Source organism: Marmota marmota, unplaced genomic scaffold (genome assembly GCF_001458135.2).
Source record: "Marmota marmota marmota unplaced genomic scaffold, marMar, whole genome shotgun sequence".
Lineage (NCBI taxonomy): Eukaryota > Metazoa > Chordata > Mammalia > Rodentia > Sciuridae > Marmota > Marmota marmota.
In genome coordinates, this window is record NW_025999842.1 from 19,836,351 (window position 1) to 19,861,919 (window position 25,569).

Here is a 25,569-nt window from a genome sequence, read left to right on the forward strand (position 1 = left end):
AGAGTTTGTTTTCTTATTTTTTACCCTACCATAAGCTTAGGAGATCCATGCTGATCATTGGTACTGATTTTATACATTGTCTCCCTTTCTGTCTCATCTAATACTCTCCCTAAGAAAATAGGACTTAAAGTCTGTTTATAAACCATTTGAAATCATCCCCTTGATAAAATATAGAAGACTTTAATACTTATCAAAGAAGGATTTTCAGAAAACAAAAGGTAAATTCAAAAAGATGAATTCAAGACACTGGTCAATATAGCTGAAGAATTTACTTTTATTCTTGCAGTCTTATACTAGGAAGGAAGTCAACATTTAATAATCCATTGTTCACAATTTATTTATAGAAAATTTGTTAATCCTTAAATTGTACATTAATATCCTATGACTCCAAGTTTTATCACTCTCCTTCAGGTCTGAAGAAAATGATTAATTTATTAAGTTCCACAGACAGCACAGTCCACTGACATAACATTGAATCTGATGGTCCTACACTCATGAAAATTAAGAATAGCCAGTTTCAAACTGGCCTGAAACCTGATTGTATTCCTGGCTCAGAATACCTGCAGTAAATCTGTAAATCCATATGAAGACACAAAATTAAACTAGGGCACGTATCTTATAAAAAAATTTTTTTCACAGCAGATTAAAAATCAACATTAAAAATTTATCAAAATTTCAACCTCATTATGGTATTTTATCCAACTAAACTTTCAAAATGTCTCATTAATTGAATTAATTGCAAATAACTTCATGTATGATTCACTTTTTAAAAAAAGTTTGCCCAGCATTTCAAAATGGTTACGGAATTAATATAGCTTTTAAAATGTCAAAGTATCCTATACATATTGCACTTTTCTGATAGGCCGGGCTAGTATCTTCCATGGCAAGACACCCAAACTACTGAATAAAATACATTTTAAAATCAATAGGTACTTGATTAATTTCCCTGAAATTATCAACATCATTATCAAAATCTTCCAGGATTTTGTAAGATTTTATTCCTTAAATACAGTTTTAAAGTTTAACTTCCAGAGGGGGGGGGAACCCTCATATATTGACTTTATGTCCTTTTTTTGGTCCCTCAATGACCACAGAATTTTAAACAAATTATGTTTCATGTTTTCTGGCTTAATAAAAAGCTACAATGTCTTTCATCCAAATTAAGAAATACACTAATCAAAAGCTATTAATCATGAAATGTCTATGTATGTCTGTCTGTAGGTCCCCATAGAACCTTTCCAAACTTTTATAATTAAGAGATTTTTATCAATTATGTACTAGAATCAAATTAGGTAAAGAAAAAACTTATTTTGCAAAAATAAAATCAATTCCCAATATGCTTGACAGAAACAAGCTATTCATTTTCATTTGTATTCCACTGAAGACATTACTGAAATCTGTCCAATGGTTTATTTCCAAGTGGTCCACTACGGAATTCTTCGGAATGTTTTAAGATTGACTGTAGCTAGAGTTCTGACTTCCATTTGGACCCTGCTCTCCTTCACTGTTCAAATGGGGAAGAAAGAGATTTTATACTAATTAAAAGATTCATTTTCAACACCCTGATAAGCCTATTAATTTCTGAATCTGCAGCATAACTGTACAAAGACATTTCTGATTAAGACACAGATGTGGAAAAATTAAAATCCAGAAGACTAACATTTGGTTTTATGTTTTTATTCTTATGCACTTTGTACTCTCACACATTACAAGCAGTATGGAAGTTAGTGTTCATATACACTCAAAAAATTTAAATTAGGGTATGGGATATCATTGTTATTACAGGTATCACTCAACATAGAGATCACAACTTCTGAACAAAAGTCCTACAAAATTAAATCTTACATATAAAATCCTATTTCTACTATTTAGGAAAATAAAAAAATTTTTTTTTCTAAAAATCTGCTGTTCAATGGCATAATAAAATCAGATGTAATTACAACAAACCTTGTAAGTCAGAAAAAATTCAGTAATTTCCTGGAAAATGCTAAATATTTAAAAAGAACTAAAGCTGAAAATACCAGTAACTGTGGCAATAGGATTACTGCCTTATCTTGTCCACCATCATCTTGCAGCTTCAGGCCCTGCCACTAGTGGAGAATCACTCAGGGAATTTCTGCAAAAAATGCATCCAAAGGTAGCTGTTTGAATGACTGCCTTGAACAGCTCCTTGTTATAAGTATCATTTTTTTTTTCCAGACTGTAACATTTCATCAGTAGCAATCTATAAATCTATCTTACTGTTATACAAATTATCTTTCTAAATAAATTATTAAGATGGGTAGCATTTATTTTCCTCCTCACCTTTCTTCCTACCTCAAATAATCTGGCCTGATATATTGTGAGGGCTGAATCAAAGAACTAAACAAACAGATCCTATTAAAAAAAAAAAAAAAAGAAAAGAAAAAAAAGAAAAGAAAAACTCTTTAGCACAGGTGATTAATATTTAGAAAAGGTATGTTGTGTGCTGTGGTTCATAGGATCACTCAAAAACCAAAATTCTTATCTTTATCATATCAGATCATTTATCAAAATTTTAAAAAACTGCTACTGAAATTCATAAAATAGAATAATAGCCAGTAAGTGGAGAAGAGGAATGTTACTTAGTCAAACTGACTGCAGAATTCCTTATCACTGAATTTCAGATGACTTTGTCTAATACTGTTCTGTTTAAATTTATGTACAGTATGTGGCTATATGTTGAGGGATACCTGTAACAGACCTCCACTGCATTTGGAAAAGTTATTAAGTAGATCAGATTAATGTATTTTTAAAATGAGAGTCTCAAATTACAAATTAAAAAAAATAGGATGAATCAAGAAATTTTGATAGAAGTTTTAAGAAAAAGATACAAAACAAAAATCTAAGAAAGAAAAAGATAAATAAGTACAATATATATATATATATATATATATAATTAAGTCAATAATTAAAAGTTTACAAAGTACCTGTTTGGAGGTGGTTTTGGTTTTGGCATCTTACTAAGAATAGTTGCCATCTCTTTTCTCTCATCAAAATTCTTCCACTGTTCATATAGTTTTAAAATAACCCTGATTATTTCCAAAATCTACAAGAAAATATTTGAAAAGTTCTCAGTGGCAAAAAAAAAAAAAAAAAGCAATATTTAGTACCTATAAAGAACAGACATCACATATGAGGCACCCTTCAAAAATGGTAAAAAGATGAGTCTGTGTCCTTGAGAATTCAGGGTAGATAATCCTAACAAATTTGATAACAGTATTTTTCACTACACTGTTATTTAGGCTTTATAGCCGCTTTCCTTTCAACATGTATGCCCTATCCATCCTCATATCTAGTTGATTTCTGTCCTCTTAAACCAAAACAAACTAGCAAGGTACAAACAGTAAAGGTTGAAATCATGAAGGAATATACCACTATTGAGTATTCCTTTAATATCAATTTTCTCAAACAATTTAAGGGGAGGTATTACACATAAGACATTGTTTTGTTAACTACTCTACATATCAGTTAAGATGACCTAAAACTGCAACTCTATTATGTCATATCTAGTTGCCAAGTTTAGCTCTTTTTTCTCTACCCACACAGAGTTAAAGTTGGATTAATTGTAATGCTTTCAACACTTGAGCAGAAAAGGTAGAAAATAGGGCTTTGCCACCAATGTGCTGTTTTACAGAAGTTCCTGGTAGTGTTTAGTGATCACTAGGTAGCTTTTTAGATAATCCTGGAAGTTAGAGGCTACTCTGCAACAAATCGCGCCAAAAGTTTACCATTCTATTTAACCTAAAGCCAGAAAGATAAATATAACTTAAAAAAAACTAATATCAACCTTTCATCAAGCATGTATTTCTTAATATTTAATCAACAATCTTCTTACCCTGGTGAGCATCATAAGGTTTTAAGCTGAAGGAAAGTAAAAATAAGACATGAATTTTAAAATGTTGAAATTCAAAAAATTTTAAATACCTTTTCCATATCCACAGAAAGCTCAGCAAACCACTGTCTGGCATCTTTTTGCTGTACAACACAGGCAACATGTAGGCAAGCTGAAATGAAAAGACAATTGCTCATGCTTAACTACAAACATGGTCACATAACTAAAGATTTTCACAAATTTCACATACGTATATTTTCTAAAACTGTTTTTAAACCTCACAAAGCTATATTTAATACTACTAACTATCTCATCAATTTAATTTGATATAGACAGAAAAATTTACTAGACTACACTAAGGTTCTTGACATCTGCTCCTTTCGGTTTACTACTTGGTGCAGATGCTCTGAAAGGGCACATTAGAGAGGAAAAATCATCTAATGAGATTAAAACAGGAATCTGAACAGCAGTACAAAATAGTCACAAAGGTCAGTTTGACAAAAATAATCAATATACTGATGTTTCAACAATGTTGATTATATTTAAATTAAAAGCAACATTGCCTCTACTACTTTTTTATTTTGGCTTTTTAAAGTCTTATCACATGATAGATGTTATTTAACAACTGAGCACACTGGTGCAGAATTCACTGTTGTAATCAAATAGGGATTATAAAAAAATGGGACACATCATATACAATTATATACATTACATAAAATTAAAACTAACAAAGATAGTAAAAGAACTCAAAGACAATGACCTATGTCATAGTTTTGACTGAAACAATTTCTACTGCACAGACTGTCTATCCTGATCCCACCCCAGCTTGTTAAAAGTTATATTCCCTGTTTAGGTTACCGTTTGACTTTGCTAAGAATAACATTCTGGGTAAACAGCCATTCAAGCAGATGGTCAAGTAGCTCAGTGGTAAGAGTGCATACAGACCATTTGTGAGCATTGGATTCCATACCCAATACCACAAAAAGAACAAAAAACAGCCATTCAAATGTGAACTGATATATTAGTTGTTCCAAGTCAAATGATGCTAGAGTAGGGCTTAGGTCCAAAAGGAATTGAGAAATCAAAGGACTAAAATAATAATAAAAACAGTTACTTAAAAGAGTGGGAAATGCCATGAGAGGGGAGCATGTAAATCAGAGATAGAGAAGGCACCATACACCCAGACTGAGGCAATATTGAGAGAATGGGGAGGTGCGGTGTCACTACAAAGGTGATATCTGAGCCAATCTCAGAGTAAAGGGAGAGAATGGCTTATCCATAAGTGATAGAGAGGCTACAGATTTTATTCAGCAACTGGGAGAGATTCTACATTTTAATAAGCTTATTCTAGCTCAGGGTTTCTCAACCTTGGAACTACTGTTGTTTGGGTTGGATTATTCTTTGAAACTGTCTTGTGCACTCTAGGACGCTAAGCACCACCTCTGGCTTCTGCTCACTAGATGACAGTAGTATCCCACCTTGGTAAGACAATAAAACAATCTCCAGACATTGATGAATCCTCTGGGAGGCAAAATTATTCCCCCTTGAGAACCATCAGTGTAGTTCAACAGAATGGAGAATAGATTGGCTCTCTGATCTCTGAGCACAAGAATGCTGGAGACCAATCAGTTAGGAAACTGCTGTGGTAAACTAGTTGAAAATGAGAAAATGGTTATAATATTACATAAGGGACAGATAATTGAAAGGAAGGCATGAAAGGTACTGATAACCTGCTGGATGTAGCTACTGAGGGAAATGAAAGAACCTAACTGCTGGGTTTCCAACAAAGGCAAATACCTATTGCTATTTACCAAGCTAGCAAAAACATTAAATGGAAGAGGATATCTGAGAACAAGGCAATGAGCTCCTGATCATGAGTCTGAAGTGCCAGTTAGATGTCAAGTGGAGTTATGTATATGGTTGATGAATATAAAGAACTGCTCAGGAGCAAGATCTCAAATAAAGAAATTGAAATGTTTCAGCATATAAAAGACTACAGAAGCCCTGGGCCTCAGCCAGCAAGTACAAAGATCACAGGTTTGGCAAAGACATGGCATGTGTCCTGTTATCCCTTCCTTCCTAATCTATATATCCCAGCACTTCTTCCCACTGACTGGATACAACTTCAGAATCCCCCCCCCCCAGTTCAGTACTGTATAAGAGTCATCAGTGATACAGAAGAATAAATATAACCTGTCATCCCTGATAAAAGGTGACTTTTAATATCAATATTTAAGGAATACTTGAAAAAAAGAGAAAACAGTAAAAATAATTCCGGAATGATAAAAGAATGGTGTGTATGAGGGGGAGGGGTTAAGAGGATAGTCATAGAAATCAACAGGAGGACAAAAAGGAACAAGTACCTAGGATATAGCAGGCATTATTTGGTGCTCTATAAGCTATCACATTTAACTCTTAAATGACTCTGAAGTTTTTAGCACCCTGAAGTTTTTACTCTCCTTTTTATAATTAAGGAAACAAACTCAGAAAGTTAAACAATTTCCCCTCAATTATAAAGGAAGCAAAGTTTAAACCCAGGACTATCTAACTCAAAAGACTGTGTTCTAATCCATTACTGCACTCTCTTCCATGGATAATGGAAGAGAGTGCAGTAACTTCTCCATCTACCAAGACAGCTAGATGCTCCTTTGTTTAACTCTGAGTACTTAACTGGGCTCAGGAAATGAAAATCTGGTATAGTTATTTTATAAGACTTACAACTAATATTAGCAGGCTTAATTCTGAACTTTTCCCACCAAACAAAAGTATTCTATTTAGACACTGATTAAAATTGTTTTAAATGATTTGATAAAAACTCACCAAAAAAAGGGGTGGGGGCGGGAGGACTATAACCCTGATTTGTGACAGTTACAGTTCATATTATTGAAAGTTCACATGCAAAGATTAGTCTATTACTTCATGGAAACTTAAAAACATAAAGTATAATAGGGTGAAATTTATTTTAGGATGACTATTTAAATAGATTTATAACAATTTAATTAATAAGGGCACACCGTGCTTACATACCTAAAGCTATCATGAAAGGAGGATACAGTAGGCAAAGATCCGTTCTGTAGGTATCATTCACTATCCTCCTATAGAAATGTAAATCATATTATTACTGAAAGTAGAATTATTTCATCTGATTGTACATTTCCACCCAGAGAGGGACAGATTTCCCATCTTTGTACACACATATTTCCCTTTTCTATTACTGAACACAGCTAGTAAGATAAAACATTTAAGCAAAAAGATTGACTCAAGAGTGTGACAATTAAGTATGTATTAGTACATTTAATAAGTGAATAAAACATATTTTGAACTTTGAGCCCTCCAAAAAATTATAAACATGTTCTTCTAATTTTTAAAAAATCAGAAATAAAATGAACACTACCAAAAAGTATACTGATTATTTTAAAGATAAATTCATTCTTAAATTTTATGTTAAAAACATAAAATCAAATTATAACTAGTTAATAAACAGTTAAAATTTAAGATGCTTATCATTTTAGCACTCATCATTTTAATCACCACCAGAGTTATTAAAGTTCAACAAGCAGATATTTTGCTTAACATAAAATACCTTGGGGCACTAGTTTAATGTCTTCAAAAATATCAAATTTCATATTTAGTTGGCAATCTTCCTATCTAATAACATGTTACACTATTAATAACTTCTGTTCTAATTACCATGCAAGGGGAAGCAACATGTCTTCTTGGCCCATGTCCTGCACATACTGGAGCAAAGGTCTATAAGGATGATACACTATCAAGCAACAATCCTAGAAACAGTTTAAAAAATGTGTATGTATAAAAACAGATTTATTACAACACAAAAACTTTATCATTACCCAACTAATTTTTAATAGTGTATTTCAAAGTGAATTTCTGTAACTCATGCTTGCTTCTCTTTTGTTCTCTTAGCAAGCAGTATAGCAGCCCTAAACTCTACTACAATATGAAGGCAGTGCTCTCTCTGGAATATACCTTGGTATATCGGTTGGCAGTCAGTCAGCATCCATTCATTCCCTTAGAGACTCAAAGTGTCACATCTGCAACACACTGAAACCTCTTATTAGCCTATAAATCCATGATTCCCAATTGGAGGAGAATTCTGCCGAAGACATAATCTATCTTTTAAATTATACCACACACATACACAAGTTGTGCACATAATTTACAGTGGTTTAATGTCCTGACTTGTTTGCTTGTAATCCTTTTGTTATAGTTACTATAGAATAACTTTTCCATCCAGACTAGGATATACAAATTATTTTACAGGCTTCAGAGAGAAAATAGGTAATGTTACTATGATTTCAAAATCACAAATCACTTAGATGACTTTAAAATGTACCTGCCTATAAATAACTTCTGTAAGTAATTTGACTTCATTAAACTTGAAAATAACTGTTCCTCTATTAACCAAAGGAAAAAACTACTTACCATTAGTTCTAAAAGATAGAATTCACATTCTAATATCTGTTTTAAAAAAAGTCAACAAGAAACCTAATTACATAAGTCTGCTTAGTTTATAGTAATTTGTCACACATTTTTACAAAACAGAAAATAAACACAGCTTATATTAGAATATATATAATAAAATTACTTTTTACTATTGCATAATTCATGCAACTATAATTATAAAGCATTTAAATCCTTATAAGGAAAAGCCAGACTCTTGCAAGCATTTTGTTTGTTTGTTTTCAGTGCTATAGATTGAACCCAGGGTCTCACATACGCTAATAAGCAAACATTCTATCATTGAGCTGTATCCCTAGCTCACTTCTATTAAAATATCCTTTCTACTCAACAAATGCAAAATGAGATTATCTCTATTTAATTAAAAAAAAATACCAAGTAGAATGAACAATTCCCTTGCAAGGTGGAAAATGGCAGACATGCTTATTAAAATGACAAATATTAATCTTTTAAAAATATAACTTATCAAATATAATTTAATACTGATCCATTATAGCAGTTATCAACCCCAGATGCACATTAGTATCACTCACCTGGAAGTTTTTAAAAAAATACTAATGCCAGGAACTCTAAGCCTGAAAATTCTGATTTAGTCAGTCTGGAGAGGACCCAACATCAGTATTAAAAGGTTCCCAAGGTAATCCAATGGGCAGAAATGGTTGATAACCACTTCTATGAAATGTTTTTAAAAAGATCAACTACTGATCTTTAATTTAAAATAATGTCTATATTCTTGTGGAATATTATATTTGAAACTGATATTTCTAAAAGGCTAGTAAGTTCAGTTTGTTTATATACAGTTTTAACAAAGTGATTACTTTGCATAATATACTTACATGGTTCATCCTATAAGGAAATTCCTTTGGAAAGGCATATGAAAATCTAGTTTTTACTGCAGAATACAAACAAAGAGAAAAACAGTTTAAATGGAGAAAATGTCAAAGCTAATTAAACCAACATTCTTTTAATTGTGCTAAAAGAGTACAGAATCTTAAGAGAGTAGGACTAAATCATTATCAGTAAGCACTCTAGGCAATGCTTAAGGACCTAGATTTTTGTCATCAAGGGAGGGGAAAGACTGAGTATCTTTGGGAAGCCCTAAGCCCTCATTTATACTTCCAATACTACAATCAGAGAGCTTCAATTTTATATTAACATACCAAGAAATGGTTCTGTTTAAAAAAATAAAAGATTGAGAAAAACAATCACTGGCTTTTGTCATTTCTAAAGTCTTGCTAGTTCCAGAATGGAACTGTTGTGTTCTCCAGTGATTTGGCTTAGAGGGAACACAGGGGTTACATATATGAAGAAAGGGAGAGAGAGAGAAAAGGAAGGGAGGGAGGGAGGGAGGAGAAAAAGAAAAGGAAAAGGGAAGGGAAAGGGGATAGAAAGTTGTAAATATATTTCACCAAAAACCTATCAGCAATGTTCATCTCTGAGACTTAAGGATTTTTCTTTTTACTCATCTGTACCTTTTGAACTTTTCAAAATAACTAAGGATTTATCAAAGATGTATTTTAATAAAAACATTACATACATATACAAAAGTCTCTAGGACTTTTTCATATGACACACCTAGAGTTATTGCTAAAAATTGTTACTAAAAAGTCACTAAAAAATGCACATGAAAAAACATTGTTAACCACTGATCCCCTATCTCCTCAAAATGGTGTGAGCTGTACACATTTATGTACTATTTGTGAAAAATTGTATTCAAGTCATTATAACGCAACATATAATTCCATCAAGAATCTATTGATAGAGCTGGGGTTGAGGCTCAGCAGTAGAACACTTGCCTAGCATGTGTGAGGCCCTGGATTTTACCATTAGCACCAACCACATACAAATAAATAAAATAAGGGTACTGTGTCCACCTACAATGAAAAAAATATATATATTAAAAAAATAATCTATTGATAGGTTCTAGAATGTTTTGTACAAGTGACTTCACTGAAATTAAAAGGAAATCTACTTATTTTATGTACGATATTTCCAAAAAGATGGCCTCATTGAAATTAAAAGGAAATACTTATTTTATGTACTATATTTACAGAAAGATTTGTTTTGTAAATTAAGTATCCTACAGTTAATTTAGATATGTAATATCTACTAAAGCATAAAACCTAGAACCATTTAAAATTGATATTAGGAAAATTATATCTTCCCCTTTCCTTTAATTAATTCTAAAAATGAATAATGTTTCTGAGTTTTATAACACCTTCCCTCTACCCCTTTTTGCAAGTACTAGGAATTGAACCCAAGGACACTCTACCACTGAGCATCCCCAGTCCTTTTCCCAGGACTGGGGAATTTTATTTTGAGACAGGATTTCACTATATTGCTGAGGCAGGCCTCAAATTGTGATCCTCCTGCCTCAGCCTCTCAAGTTGCTGGGATTATAGGTAGGCACCCCTCTGCCTGGCCTGATTTTCTAGCTTCTAATCCTATTCTTCCAATGAATAGAAAAATGAATCCTTCCTCTATTTTATTATCCCTATAATTTGTACATGTTTTATTCATTGATTTGTTCATTGTTCATTCAATTGATCATTCCTACTATTTTACTCCCATCTTTAACCTTTCCTCTTTCAGTAAATCTGTCTCATCACTTGATAACATGCTCAAGTTTCCCTAAAAATAAAACAAACTCTACCTAATTAAATTCCTCTACCTTTTTTTTTTTTTCACTAGACTTTTTTTTTTTAAAGAAAGGTTTTACGTATACAGAAAAAGAAATAGTGATTACATGGTACAGAGTTCCCTGTTATGGACTGAATGTTTTTGTGACCCCTACCCCTGCAAATTCGTATGTTGAAGCCTTAATTCCCAGTGTGATGATATTTCAAAGTAAGGCCTTTGGGAAGTAATTAAGTTTATATGTAGGCAGCATAATAGGATTGGTGTTCTTATAAAAAAAAAAAGGTATCTATAACATGGAATCATGACCATTCAAAGAATTGATCAGGGTTAGCACTATGATCTTGAACTACTAAGACTTGAGAATTTTGAGAAATGTGTTATTAAAGCCATGCAGTCTATGGAATTTTCTTATAACAGCTGAGCAGACTATGATGCCCTGTGGACCAGTTGACCCTAATATTAACACCTTACATTAGTATAGTTCACTTATTTTATAATTAATGACTCAACACCAACACATTAGTATTAATTAAATTCCATACTTATTCAGATCTTAGTTTTCACTTAATGTCTTTTTCTGTTCCAGGAACTCATCCAAAATATGTCCATTAATTTTAGTCATCATGTCTCGTTAGACTCAGTTTAATTACAAGACTTTTCCAAACTTTCCTTGTTTTGATGACTTTGATGGTTTTTAGGAGTACTAGTGAAATATTTAGATCACCCTCTATTTGAATGTGTCTAATGTTTTCCTCATAATGAGGTTATGGATTTCTTTTGAAAAAAAAAAATATTTTTTTAGTTGTAGTTGGACACAATACCTTTATTTATTTATTTTTATGCGGTGCTGAGGATCGAACCCAGGGCCTCGCACATGCTAGGCGAGCGCTCTACCGCTGAGCCACAACCCCAGCACAGGTTATGGATTTCTGAAAGAAGACCACAGAAGTACTGTTTTCATCACAACACATCAATGGTCCATACCATTAGTGTACTTTATTACTGTTGCTACCATCTTGAGCATGTGGCTGGTATTCTGTCAGATTTCTGCACTATAAAGTTACTTCTTTTCTCAATTTCCATAATACATTATGTTTCCCTTACTTGAGAAAGAAGTGGCTACATAAATTATTTTAATTTTTCTGAAGGGAATATTTGTCTCTTCCCTCTATTTGATTTATTCAGACTTCTATTTATATCAGTATAAACTCATTTTATAGAGTTATAATCCATTACTTCTGTTGTTGCTCAAAATATTCTAGCTTTGGCTCCTGGGAATTCCTTCAGTTGGGTTCCTTTGTCCTTTTGACAAAGTCCCACCAATGCAGGTTTTGGTTTTGAATACTTCCTTACTTCCTGACACTTGAGACATTTCAGGTCCATCTTGTACATCCTGCTGCAATCCTAGAACCAGCCATTTCTCCTAGAGCCCTGGTCCCTTTTACTGGAAAATGGTTATTAGAAATCAAGATGTGGGTATTAACTGAGCTTACTGCTACTGGGATTTCATTGCATGTAGACCATCTCAACTGACAGAGCCAAGAAATACACCTATTAATCCGTGTATATACATTTATCTATAAATATTTATACATGTAACTATCTGTGTCTATATCAAGGTAAACATTATTTCATACTCATGTTTCCATTTCTGATCTTTACCACATGGACCATTCTGGTCTTCTCCTCTTACTCATCTGCAAATTCTCACTCGGATAGTGAGAAATCTGGCTCTCAACATGTCATACATTTTCAATTCTAGTATGCATGCATAGCACTATCAGAACGGGTAACTTTTATGTCTGAGTTACAATTTTATCAGCTAAAATACAATGTGTATGTGCAGATCCTACTGCATTCAGTCTTATAGAATCTATTCATTTTCACAGTAACTTAGATAAGCATCCACTCTTCACTAAGGTTAATTTGTTTCATATACAATACAGTAAGATTTTCCTTCTCAGAACCAACTAAATTCTTAATTCCTTGCAATTACCTCTATCTCTAGTGTCTGATAACACTTCCAAAGATATGACTTTCTTTGATTCACAGCTTTCTCTATACAGCACAAGCCACTATACAAGTCTTTTTCTTAAAATGTGTCAAATTCTAAATTTCTTCCACTGTTCTTACATTTTAAGAGGATGTTTTACTAATACATTTACATTTAGAATATCCAATATCAATTTAATTCTTTTCAGAAGTATCTACTTCAGTGGCATTAAATATATTCATATTGTTATATAACCATACCACCATGCATCTCCAGAATTCTTCATTTTGTAAAACTGAAACACTGTGCCCATTAAACAATAATTCCTTATTCTCCACTCTCTCTGGACAGTAGAAACTACCATTCTACTTTTAATCTTTATTATTTTTAATATTCCAAGAGCCTAATATAAGTAGGATCAGAGTATTCGTCTTTTTGTGATTGATATTTGTCACATATCATGTCTTCAAGGTTCATCCATGTTATAATGCGAACAACTTTAAATTTTGTCTGTCTCATTCTACCCACCTCCTCCTCCAATTCATCTTAACTAATTCTATACAATTTTCCCAATGCACAATTCTGGCATCACATTTAAGTTTAAAAACAAATAAAGCTTTTAAAGATACAACAAATGTCAGGTGTGATGGCATTGGGATTACACACACCTGTAATCTGAGGCAGAAGGCTAAGGCAGGAGGATTGCAAGTTCAAAGCCAACCTCAGGGGACTGGGGTTGTGCCTCAGTGGTAGAGTGCTCACCTAGTATGCACGAGGCACTGGGTTCAATCCTCAGCGCCACATAAATGTAAAATAAAGATACTGTGTCCACATAAAACTTAAGAATAAATATTTTTTTAAAAAGCCAATCTCAGCAATTTAATGAGCCCTAAGCACCTTGGCAAGATCATATTTCAAAATAAAAAATAAAAGGGGCTGGGTATGTTGCTCAGTGGTTAAGCTTCCCTGGGTTTAATCCCTAATACGGAAGAAAAACAACAACTATCACCAAAACAAAGTGTAGATCCCTTCCTCTATCACTGAAGGTCCTTTATTAACTGATAATAGCCAGATAAGGATTTTCCCCCCACTATTTCCTTACTCACCATTTACTGAATGTAACTTGCTAGCAATTTCTATTTTTGAGGAAACTATGCACTGTTCCTAGACTGCTTTTCTCCTACATTTCTGCAGGTTCAAATTCTTTCTTCTTTAAATTATATTATTTAGATTCATTCCTCTAACACTCAAAACACAGTATTCTCTGTTAACTCCCCTATAACTCCCTTATACCACTTATATTCTTCTGTGTTAATACTTTACATGCACACCTTATTATCTTGTCCTTAAATTCCTTGTATTTATTTTGATACTCACCACTGCACCTGGCAATGTTTCCAGAGATAATGATGCTGTTATTGATGATGACAACTGCTAGTAAAGTTTACTAAGTGTTATAAACTCTGTCCCTCCAAAATTTTTATGTTGAAGCCTAACCCCCAATACTCAGAATGGGATTACATTTGGAAAAAAGATCTTTTAAAGAGGCAATTAAGGTTAAATGAGGTCATAAGAGTGGGGCTTGTCCCTATATGATGAGGAAGTCACAACTGGGGTGTTTGTGCCCAGAGAAGGGGCCATGTAAGAATAGCCAGAAGGTGACTATCTGCAAACCAAGCCAAGTGATTTCAGGAGAAACCAAACCTGTTGGCACCTTAATTTTGGACTTCCAGCCTCCGGAACCATGAAAAAATTAATTTTCGCTGTTTGAGCCACCGACTGTGGTATTTTGTTAGGGTAACCCCAGCAAAATAATACAATTAAGGCATTGTTCCAAGTTTTATAGATACTAATTCATTTGAGACTCACAACAACCTATAACAAAGATAATATCTTCACATTGCAGATGAAGAAAAAGACTTTGGAGGATTTATCACAGAGGTAAAAATCTGAAACCCAAGTCGTCTGGGCTTATGTAATAATACACTATAAAACTTGTGAAATAGTCTACTATAGGATTTACCTATTCATTGATAACCAAACTTTTTATGAATATATTTTCAAGCCTTTCTATGAAAAACAAGTTTCCAAAAAGGCAATGTAATACTTCATCAATGACATATATGGTATATTAAACTTTTTTGCAAAACTAATTACTAATCTTTTACCCTTAAGAATAAAGATATCTCTTCCCTTTTGCAGCCATCGCTTAAGTGGCAGCAGCCAAAATGAAGTTCAATCCTATTGTGACTTCTGACAGAATCAAGAACCATAAAAGGCATTTCAATGCACCTTCCCACATTCACAGGAAGATTACGTCCTCCCCTCTTTCCAAAGACCTGAGACAAAAGTACAATGTTTGATCTACGTCCATCTGAAAGGAGACGAAGTTTAGGTTGTGCAGGGATGCTATAAAAGTTAGCAGATTGGCAAAGTAGTCCAAGTTTACAGGAAGAAATATGTGATAAATACTGAATGGGTGCAGTGGGAAAAGGCTAATGGCAAAACTTTCCATATGGGCATTCATCCCAGGGTCTCACTGAATTGCTTAGGGCCTCGTTAAATTGCTGAGGCTGGCTTTGAACTTGTGATCTTCCTGCATCAGCCTTCCAAGCCACTGGGATTATATGTGTGTACCACATCACCTGGCTTTGTACCATGTTTTGTGATTTGGAGGCCTGAAAAGATGTAATTCCCAGCAAATATACACATTACAGTTGTTAAAAGAATAGTTTATTCTATCCACAAGAATGAAATAATGGCTAATCCTTAGGAAACCCTAAAATACAATAAATTAGGAAATAATTTTTTTCTTTAATCTTTTTATAAAAGAGCCATTGGGTTGATATTTATGGATTAATAATTACTATTCTTTTTCTTTTTTTGTACCAGGGATTGAATCCAGGGGCACTTAACCACTGAGCCATATCCCCAGTCCTTTTTTTGTATTTTATTTAGAGACAGGGTCTCACTGAGATGCTTAGGGCCTTGCTAAATTGCTGAGGCTGGCTTTGAATTTGCAATCCTCCTCCTGACTCAGCCTCCCAAGCTGCTGGGATTATAGGCGTGCACCACTGTGCCCAGTTTACTATTCATTTTTAACATTAAAGAAATGTCCTAGAAATAATAATGTAAGCAAAAACATCTTTTTAAATTTTTTTTTACAAATATGTGAGTCATAAAGGCATACTCAGGAGATGTTAATAAACCCAACTCATCTTTCATATATTTTATAAACTAAAAATCTATATACTATGGAGAGTTTTTTTTTTTTTTTAGAATTACATCCTAAAAGCAGATTATACTTTTGCACTTACATACAGAAGTAGCAGCAGCAATCAATCTTGTATTTGAGACTACTCCAAATTCCTAGAGAAAGAAAAGTAGATGAGATCAGGTACATATTAACCCAGTAGACCTAAGCAAACCTGAGGTCTATTTAAAACAGTATTTCCAAGCTGTCCCCATGTTTATAGTCTGTCCATCTTATACCTACTTGAGGCACAAAGTATTTTAAATTTCTAAATATATTAACTTTCCTTGAGATCATCACAATTCAAGACAAATTTTTAAATAATTTTATAATTTAATCTCAGTAAAAATACCAAATAAGAAACCAAGCCCCAAAGTGACAATGCCACTTTTTTTTGCACTTAGGTTTGTTTCCAGGACAACTTTTAGATTCTACACTTAACTGCAAGAATAAATATTAAGTATGCTTTCTATTCGATTGAACCTGATAACAAACAGAAAGGTCATGCCATTTAGTAATAAATGTCAATTCTCTTGGGCTGGGGTTGTGGCTCAGTGGTAGAGCACTTGCTTGCCTAGCATGTGTGAGGCACTGGGTTAGATTCTCAGCACCACATAATTAACTAACTAATTAATTAATTAATTAAGTTATCTTTTAAAAAAATCAAATTTCTTAAGTAAGATAAACTTGAATATCACTGCTCCCCCCCCAAAAAAACCCCAAATACCAAACAAGCACCTATCATCCTTTTTGGAATAGAAAAACAAGAATGATATAGTATAAGACTTCCAAGATTAGTTCCCATTTCCTCTTTCAACCTAACATACCACCACCATAAAAACAACTAAAATTTATCAGATGATCTATTTTACATACATTCTCCCATTTAATTTCAAATAAAACTTATAAGATTCTAAAGCCTTCACTTCATCTTAACACCAAAAAAAGTCAAGAATTGGCTTCATATCCAACAAAAGAAACTAAAAACTGTTCAAATTATCTTCAACTCGCATCCTTAGCGTGTATAGGGGGAAATATATGTGTGTCTATTTTTGTATTTACATTTAAACTTCAATCATGGTAAGTGAAAATAAAAAAATTAAGAGTCTAAAACATCCTCTTAAACACCACTTGTATACAACTGCTATAAAACTGGGCAAAATACAGAAAGATTTGATCATAGTAAAGAGTGAAAACATGCTGCAACCATATTTGAAAAGATACATTTCCCCCTGTACCACCTCCAGGAATAACTAATTTTCCAAAATTCTTAAAGCACAAACTTTTACTCAGTAAGTCATATAACAGACTTCTGCTTAGTAAATCAAATAACAAAAATTGTTGTTTTTATTTTTGTTTTGTGGTACTGGGGAGATTGAACCCAGGGCCTTCCACATGCTACAACTAGGTGCTCTACCACTGAGCTACCCCCGCAACCCCAAGTAACAAAAAAGATATTTAACAAATTAAAACCCCAAAATTAATCTACAAGAGTGGAAGTTTATACAGACTTTTATCTTAGCACTCCAGAATGGTTGTGTTTAAGATATATAAAATTAAATATTAGATGGTCATTTCTAAACAAAGTCAAATATTACATAATAATATTTGGGAAAACTACCCAATAATAAAAGGCCTTTTATAAACTTTCTTTTCCATTAAACAACTCAAAAACAAAGTTAATTCTGACACTTGAAAATCTTTCACAATCAAAAAACCTTATACCTTAAAATGCTTTTCTTAATATTATTTCTAATACTGTTAAGCCTCCACATCCCCAGCCCTTTTTATTTTGAGATAGGCTCCCACTAAGTTGCCAAGGCTGCCTCAAACTTCTGATCCTCCTGCCTCAGCCTCGTGAGTTGCTGGGATTACAGGCGTGCAAGAGAAAGAGAGCATGGATAATCTTAAATAATGGCTAAAACAAAACTCAATCAAAATGGGTACAAAAGGAATGCAAACTTACTAGGTTAAAATCACAGTTCTCAAGAACATAATTCCTATTCTAAAAAGCCAGTCAAAATAGAAATATAATACAAAAGTTTTGTAATACTAAAGATTACACGGGGCTAGGGTTGTGGTTCAGTGGTAGAGCACTTGCCTGGTATATATGAGACACTCAGCACCCTATAAAAAGGTTCGATCCTCAGCACCATATAAAAATGAAATAAAGATATTATATTCACCTACAACTAAAAAATAAATATTTTTTAAAAAATGATTGCATGGATTAGTTATGAAAAACAAGCAGTTTTTGTAAAACCTGCTGCAATTGCCTGAACTATAGCTTGAAAGCTGAACTCAAAAATACCTAAAAGTGGGACTGTGGCTACTTTTTAATTCTTGTCTAGCATGTGGAAGCCCTGGATTCAATCCCCAGCCACTACCATGCCCTCACCTAAAAAAAAAAAAAAAAAGAAAAGAAAAGAAAACTATATAAATTGGGCAGAAATTCAATCTCACCTACAAGTTCCTATCTTTCTTCTCTCACCTAATTTTTCTACCCTCATTATTCAAACTTTTACTTGTTAGAATCTATACAGCTGTAACATCTCCTAATTCTCGCTTTTCCTTTTGTTTTCTCTGTGGCTTGACAGGAAGCCAAACATCAGAAGGCAGAGAAGGAAGACACTAAGAAGTATATGGGTAAGGAGAAGAGACATTCTCAGGTTATAGTAGACAAGCTATGGCACTTGTCTCTATGACTCAGTCCTCTCTTTCATAAAATGCAGACACTATTACTATATATTCTACAGTTTGTTATGAAGATTAAGTCAGAATTTGTAAAAAAAAAAAAAAAAAATTACAAAGCCCTTAAAATATAAGAAGTGCTATATAACAGTTAAGTAAATACATAAAATAAAGATAAGATTTGCATATATTTCGATTTTGTACAAAATATTTTGCATAAATTACCATCTATTATCATCCTTACATAGGCAATGTAAAAACTGGGGAAGATTAACCAATATACTTGAATAACACTTTGACAGAGAACAGAAATTGTTTTATACCTCTACTTTGGATGCCAAAAAGACACATGTCGGAGCCATCAATACAGGATCTATACTTTTCAGAGAATACCTAAAATATGATAAAACAAAGTTAAATATTACCCACTTAGAAAACACAGGGGGTAGGGGGAATCACAATTTAACTCTATTGCAAACAACTGATTCATTTATACTGAAGCTCCTCAACATTAGACAGGAGTTACAAATAGGTATAACATATTCTTAAAATAAAACAGTCTTACCTGGCATAGAATCTCTTGAAATAGACTGTAGCAGTGGCAATAACTTGCTGTCTTAATTTAAGATGTTCACCTAATGCCTGAATAACTAAAAATAATAAAAGAGTTTTAAATGTACCATCTGCCCTTATTTGTAATAATATTAACCTTAAACAGTAACTTCCACGTGTTTAATTCACAACTACACTCACTTTTTTTTTTTAATATTTATTTATTTTTTAGTTTTCGGCGGACACAACATCTTTGTTTGTATGTGGTGCTGAGGATCAAACCCGGGCCTCACGCACGCCAGGCGAGCGCGCTACCGCTTGAGCCACATCCCCAGCCCCTACACTCACTTTTAACAAAAGAAAAATTTATACACGTTAATTTGTTTAAAAAAATAGAGCATTATGCATAAACTAAAAAGAGAAATTGTCCCACTGCAAAAGTTGGTCTTGCAGTAAAGAAGCCAAATGGTTGACAATCCTCCTCTTAATTCTAAATATTTTTGATGCTTTTCACATTCACATTATAATAAATATTAAAAAATAAGTTACCTATCAAACTCATTATTACTATCATTTTATATACTTTACCAAAAAAATCCATAATGAATCCTCAAAACAATGGAGGATTAGAAAGAGTATGTGACAAAAATATACCAAGACATACTACAGGTCTTCTGAGTAAATCCTCTTTCCTCCAAAGCAAAGTTCTAAGGTAAAAATGACAAATACAGGATGCCAATTCCAAGAATCATTTATCCTCAAAGTACTTTGCTTTAGCCAACCTTAAAGTGGGTTGCTTTATAAAAGCTTAAGGAGATTACTAACACTTTCAAATTGTCCAGTGTCTCTGACATATAGTTCACAAAAACTTTATTCAGATCAATAAAAAGATAAATGAGTAAGTTGTAAGAATACATATATAAATAAAAATGTTTAAGTACAGATTATGACAGTTCATCATAAATTATCATACAAAAACATTCTTATTCAAAGGTAACTAATATTTCAACCAATTTAAAAAATTTTTACCATTTGTAAAAAAAATCTGTAGTTTCCAATATTCTTCTTCTGAGAGAAATTTTAAGTCCTTTTGGCGCTCCTTCAACAGATCTTGTTTATCCAAAATCCATTGCAAACTAGAAGGAATAAAGATATTAAAACATGCTGTAGAAAATAAACAAAGTCACAGAAAATCATAGTCATTTTAAGACTAAAGAGGCTACACATATTCTGAGCAGTACAAAGTGCAAGAAGTAATCCTAAAAGACAATTTCCTGAAATGCAAACTAGTAAAAATTATCTCAAAAACATAAATATGCCCCGAAAAATATTCTGCTCTCATCTTTTCCCTCATCCTCCTCAATCTTTCTATCACTAGTTTATATTTATTTCATTGGTTCTAAAATTGATATCAAGATGAATCTTAGAATCAGTGATGTCTTTTAATTGGTAGCATGTGTACTCACTCTTTCTTGGTAAAACATAAAATAATGGTACAACTATTTTGCACCAACTGATGGTGCCTTAGATTTGACGAAGTATAGCTTTTCTCAGTTGTTCCTGATTGAAGAAGATATTTAATTTCCCCACTTCACAAATTCCAATCACGTTAAAAGCTGTTTCATAATTACATTTATAGCTCCCTCTTCTTACCTAGTCAAGCAAACTATTTAACCAGATATGAAACTGACATGAATAAAAACAATATATTCTATAACCTGCTTTTGTCGCTCAGTATATATAGGGAGTCTTTATAAGTTAAAGAACTTGTTATTCAGCATCTTTTTAACAGCCTTAAGGAAGGATCAGTATTTATTTAATCCCTACTAACATATATATAAGGAAATTATTTTTCACTATTACAAATAATGGTTCAACTAATATGTATTTTTTTTAAAGAGAGAGAGAGAGAGAAGAGAGGGAGAATTTTTTTTTTAATATTTATTTTTCAGTTTTTGGTGGACACAACATCTTTTATTTTATTTTTATGTGGTGCTGAGGATCGAACCCAGCGCCCTGCGCATGCCAGGCAAGCGCGTTACTGCTTGAACCACATCCCCAGCCCTCAAATAATACCTTTATAATTCATCTTTGCATATTTGGTTAATAATATATTTGAAATAATTTCCTAGAAATAGAGCCAATGGGCTAGGCATGATGGCTCACACCTATAATCCAGTGGCTCAGGAGACTGAGGCAGGAGGATCTCAAGTTCAAAGCCAGACTCAGCAAAAGCAAGGCACCCTTGCTAGATTTTTCTATCATTGAGATCATGGCTTCATAAAGAAAACTGGATAGCTTTCCTTCTTTCTTCATTAACTGGAACAAATTCAACAGCAGATGCTCTTGAAAATTGGAAAGAATTTACCCATGAAATAACAATGTGTTTTTTAAGGATATCTGTCTGGTAATTTTCTTAATTTGGTTCGGCTTTCAAATTTATTACCACAGCAATAACCCAAAAGTGCTCTGAGTTTATTTACTTTTCCCATTCTTAATTTTCTACCATCTCTTTTTCCTTTGATTTAATTAGCAGTGATTTAGCCTTCTTCTCTTTTGGTTCTCCTAAAGAACCAACTCATCATTTTTTTCCTTTTAATAAATTGATTTCAATATTATTTTATTAAGTCTTTCTGTATTTTTTGGCTTATTTCACAGTTCCTTTTATAATACAGTATTTTTAAAGGCGATTTATATTCTTTCCCATTTATGCAGGAGTGGAAAATGTTGATTTTCTAAAAAATTGGGCTTTGACTACATCACATATATGTTGATCTCATATTTTTTTAGGTATAATTATTACGGTTAAGTTTTCTCTCTGCTACAATAAGGTAGCTGTTGATTTTGTAATTTTAATTTTTGTTACCTGTTCATTCATTCAATCAACTAGCAAATCTGATGACCTTCTACTTTCATTGTGTTTTGGTTACAATGTGTTTTTCTAATTCAACTTTCTAAAATATACTATGACTTGTGCAATAATTTCAACTCTACAGTCATTGTATTTTTTTAAGATAAATTTCACTAACAAATATTTTAATAGTTTTTCTCACAGTACTTTGCAAAATAAACCTAGAAGACTTATAAGTACTCCCATTTCATCAAAGATCACATGTAAGATTCACAATTATTTTCACATGCAACTGCGAAAAAACCTGACATTAATGTAAAATAAGAAAACTTGAGGGCTGGGGATGTGGCTCAAGCGGTAGCGCGCTCGCCTGGCATGCGTGCGGCCCGGGTTCGATCCTCAGCACCACATACAAACAAAGATGTTGTGTCCGCCGAGAACTAAAAAAAAAAAATAAATATTAAAAAATTCTCTCTCTCTCTCTCTCTCTCCCTCTCCCCCACTCTTTCTTTAAAAAAAAAAAAAAAAAGAAAACTTGAAATACAGCATGCTTCATACCTGTTTTCCGTTCTCACCATATTCACATAAAACAATGACCTTTGGGGTTTTTTTGTTTTGTTTTGTTTTTTTCTGGTGGTTGTTTGCTTTTGTGGTGCTGGGGACAGGACCCAGGGCCTTGTGCATATTAGGCAAGTCCTCTACCACAGCCCTGTTCATTTTTTCAAAGAACTGTCATATCTTTCCTACTTATTACCTTGGGTAGATCAGGAATTCCATGATTCTCAAAGGATTTGAGTAAAGCCAAGCAGCCCCTTCCTCTGGGTCAATTCAAATTGGGAGGCAAGGATAGTTATTGAAAAGCCCATTTAATTTTATAATTTTGTATTTGAAAAGTGAAAAAAAAAAGGTTTAGAATAATAACAGTAAGTGAAAGCATAACAAAAATGCTCTTAAAAGGGGAGGCAAGATCTTTGTTTAAAAAACTGAAAAACCTCTGACAATCAACAGGCAGCTACCGGTCAATTTCTCAGGTTCTTTCAAAGTTTATCATAATATTTCTTCTCCACTATTTGAACTTTCTATTTCAACTGTCCAAGTAAATATTTCAGAAGTAAAAGCAATACAATATAAAAGTGATATGGCCCATATGAAAGCTTCTATGGCACTTCATATCCCCAGAATGATGTTACCGCAAGAAAGAACACGCTTTTGGGAAAACAGGTTTAAGTCCACTGTTTCTTTTTTTTCCTCACACAAACATAAAAAATCGGTGAATAACAGGAACCGATCCTACTCAAAATAAAAATTTAAATTAGCTATTAATGCTCTTGGCATTAAAATTATTCACACTAGGATATTTTCTATCAAGTTCTGTTCATCTTTCAACTAAATGGTGTTAAAGTCTAGTCCATGTTTAATTAGTCCCACCAAGCACCTTCTTGCCTGCTTAAACAAATATATTTAGAGGTAAATATTTTTACTATCACTCCAACTCGTCCACGGTGACCAACAAACAAAAACCTATACATGAAAAAGGCTAAATGTACAGGTAAACAAAAATCAATGGAAAGCCTGCTTTTAAGACAAAATATAAAATAAATGGCAAAGAAATGAATAAATTTTGAGAGGCCTATACCTTGTGAGGGTAAAACTCCATGAAGGCATTACTGTAAAGGCAGCAAACGGTTAGCAAGCAGAAACAAGCCTGACTTCCTCCTCTCCTCGGAATATTAAAACCAATCAAAATAGGTAAATGACAAAAGAGCCATTTCCCTGAACGCATCCTAGGCAAAAACAAGCCACAACTATGCGGAACCGGCAATCTCACAATCGTAAACTGAGTCACACCTCACATATCTGTGCCCACCTCATCTCACGCTCAGGCCTAGATAACCCAAGAACCCGAAATGAAAACTCCTGAATCTTTTTTCCAGGATATTGAACCCCTTTCTCCATCCTTCCTGCTCACAGATCCACCACCGCCCCGCGCCCAAGAAACTCGGCATGTGTAGGGAGGAGAGTCGCCTCAATACCGTGCATTTCACTTCTGGTTCTGCGGCCTCTCGGGGGCACCTCGAGGGGCACCCCTCATCAGCGCTTGGGACGTGGGCTGGGTTCCAGGCCCAGGAGAGTCCAAGGCCCCGTCCTCACCTCCCACTAACAACCGCCCCGGGCGAGAACATGGAATATCACTTACTAGTGGGAGCTCTGCCAAAAGTTCCCTGCCATGGAACACAGTTTGCCCTGATAAAAAAGCACCAGCCGGCGGAGCGGCTCGCGGAGCGACCATAGACCCAGCCGGTCGGATAACCGCGCTCCTGGATCAGATCAGCTCGGCTCCGCTCCGCCGCTACGACGGCGACAGGAAGAGGACGGCACCCAATTCTCCTCGATGCCGGCCAGCAACACTCAATTGTATAAACCCGTTCCTACCAACAAAAGTTCCGGCGCGGCTAGCAGTAGAAGAGGAAGGAGAGAAGCGTGAGTGCTAAGATAGGAGACCGGAACTAGTGATTCTGTGGGCTCGCGGTAGTGGGAAAGCTCTCGCGAGACCTTATGACGGTTTCGGCCAAGAGCCGGCAGGGCCTCGACTTCTCTTCTTTGAAGTGGATTGTGTGACTGCTGTGCCTTGGAATGAGCGTCCTGGTTTGAGGTCTCGTTATTTCATCGTCCTGACCTCCAAAACAGCATTCTGTTATTGTAATAAAATATAAGATTTTGTGGTTTCACTTCTTTTTCCTGCAATTGGAAAGAAAGAAATGAAGACGATTTTGGATCAAGTGATGTTAGTGGCGTTCCTACTAGCACAAAGCTTGGCGTATTCTTAATGGAGTTCTTTCAGAGTGATGAAAGCAGTTTCAGAGCAACAGTATTTCAGTGCCACAGCAAGTTTTGCACAATATCTAAAACATGTTATGAACACATATGCACATGTACAAGACGAAGTAATATGTTTCTGCGTTTTTCCTTTCTGTTATCATTGTAATATTGCATTTAAAACATTTTTTTTCTAAATGGAAACACCTAAAGTTTGTTCATGGAAGAATTCTGAGGCAGTTTTGTACAATAGTTTTCTCAGATAGGTGGAAATCAATTAGGATATGGTTAACCAAATGAGATAACCGTTTTCCTAAATGAAATGGAACAGAATTATTAGATATGTCAGAAATAGCAAGAGTATATTTTAATTTGATTAAGTTGTACAAATATTGTGTCAAGATGCGAATGCATTTATTATTAGGTGAATTAGTCTTGAT

General features: G+C 33.8%; 1 protein-coding gene across 15 annotated transcripts in view; it reads right to left on the bottom strand.

The window, feature by feature from the left end:
• Ccnc (cyclin C) overlaps positions 1–24,782 on the bottom strand; it is a 40,295-nt gene extending 15,513 nt beyond the window's left edge. For 2 of the 15 annotated variants that reach the window (XM_048813463.1, XM_048813427.1), the window contains exons 1-11: positions 24,510–24,775; positions 20,491–20,597; positions 19,475–19,559; positions 19,233–19,302; positions 16,283–16,334; positions 9,169–9,224; positions 8,297–8,332; positions 7,544–7,635; positions 6,881–6,948; positions 3,946–4,025; positions 2,949–3,067 (exon numbers count right to left, since the gene is read on the bottom strand). In XM_048813463.1, coding sequence (XP_048669420.1) covers positions 2,949–3,067; positions 3,946–4,025; positions 6,881–6,948; positions 7,544–7,635; positions 8,297–8,332; positions 9,169–9,224; positions 16,283–16,334; positions 19,233–19,302; positions 19,475–19,559; positions 20,491–20,597; positions 24,510–24,541 — 797 coding nt within the window. In that variant the 5' untranslated portion in view covers positions 24,542–24,775. Of the gene's footprint in view, positions 1–254; positions 1,505–1,661; positions 2,117–2,948; positions 3,068–3,945; positions 4,026–6,880; positions 6,949–7,543; positions 7,636–8,296; positions 8,333–9,168; positions 9,225–16,282; positions 16,335–19,232; positions 19,303–19,474; positions 19,560–20,490; positions 20,598–23,066; positions 23,160–24,509 lie in introns of those variants that run through there. The other 13 variants (XM_048813737.1, XM_015499624.2, XM_048813864.1 and 10 more) reach the window with 11 other exon arrangements.
• Positions 24,783–25,569: the final 787 nt, after the last annotated feature.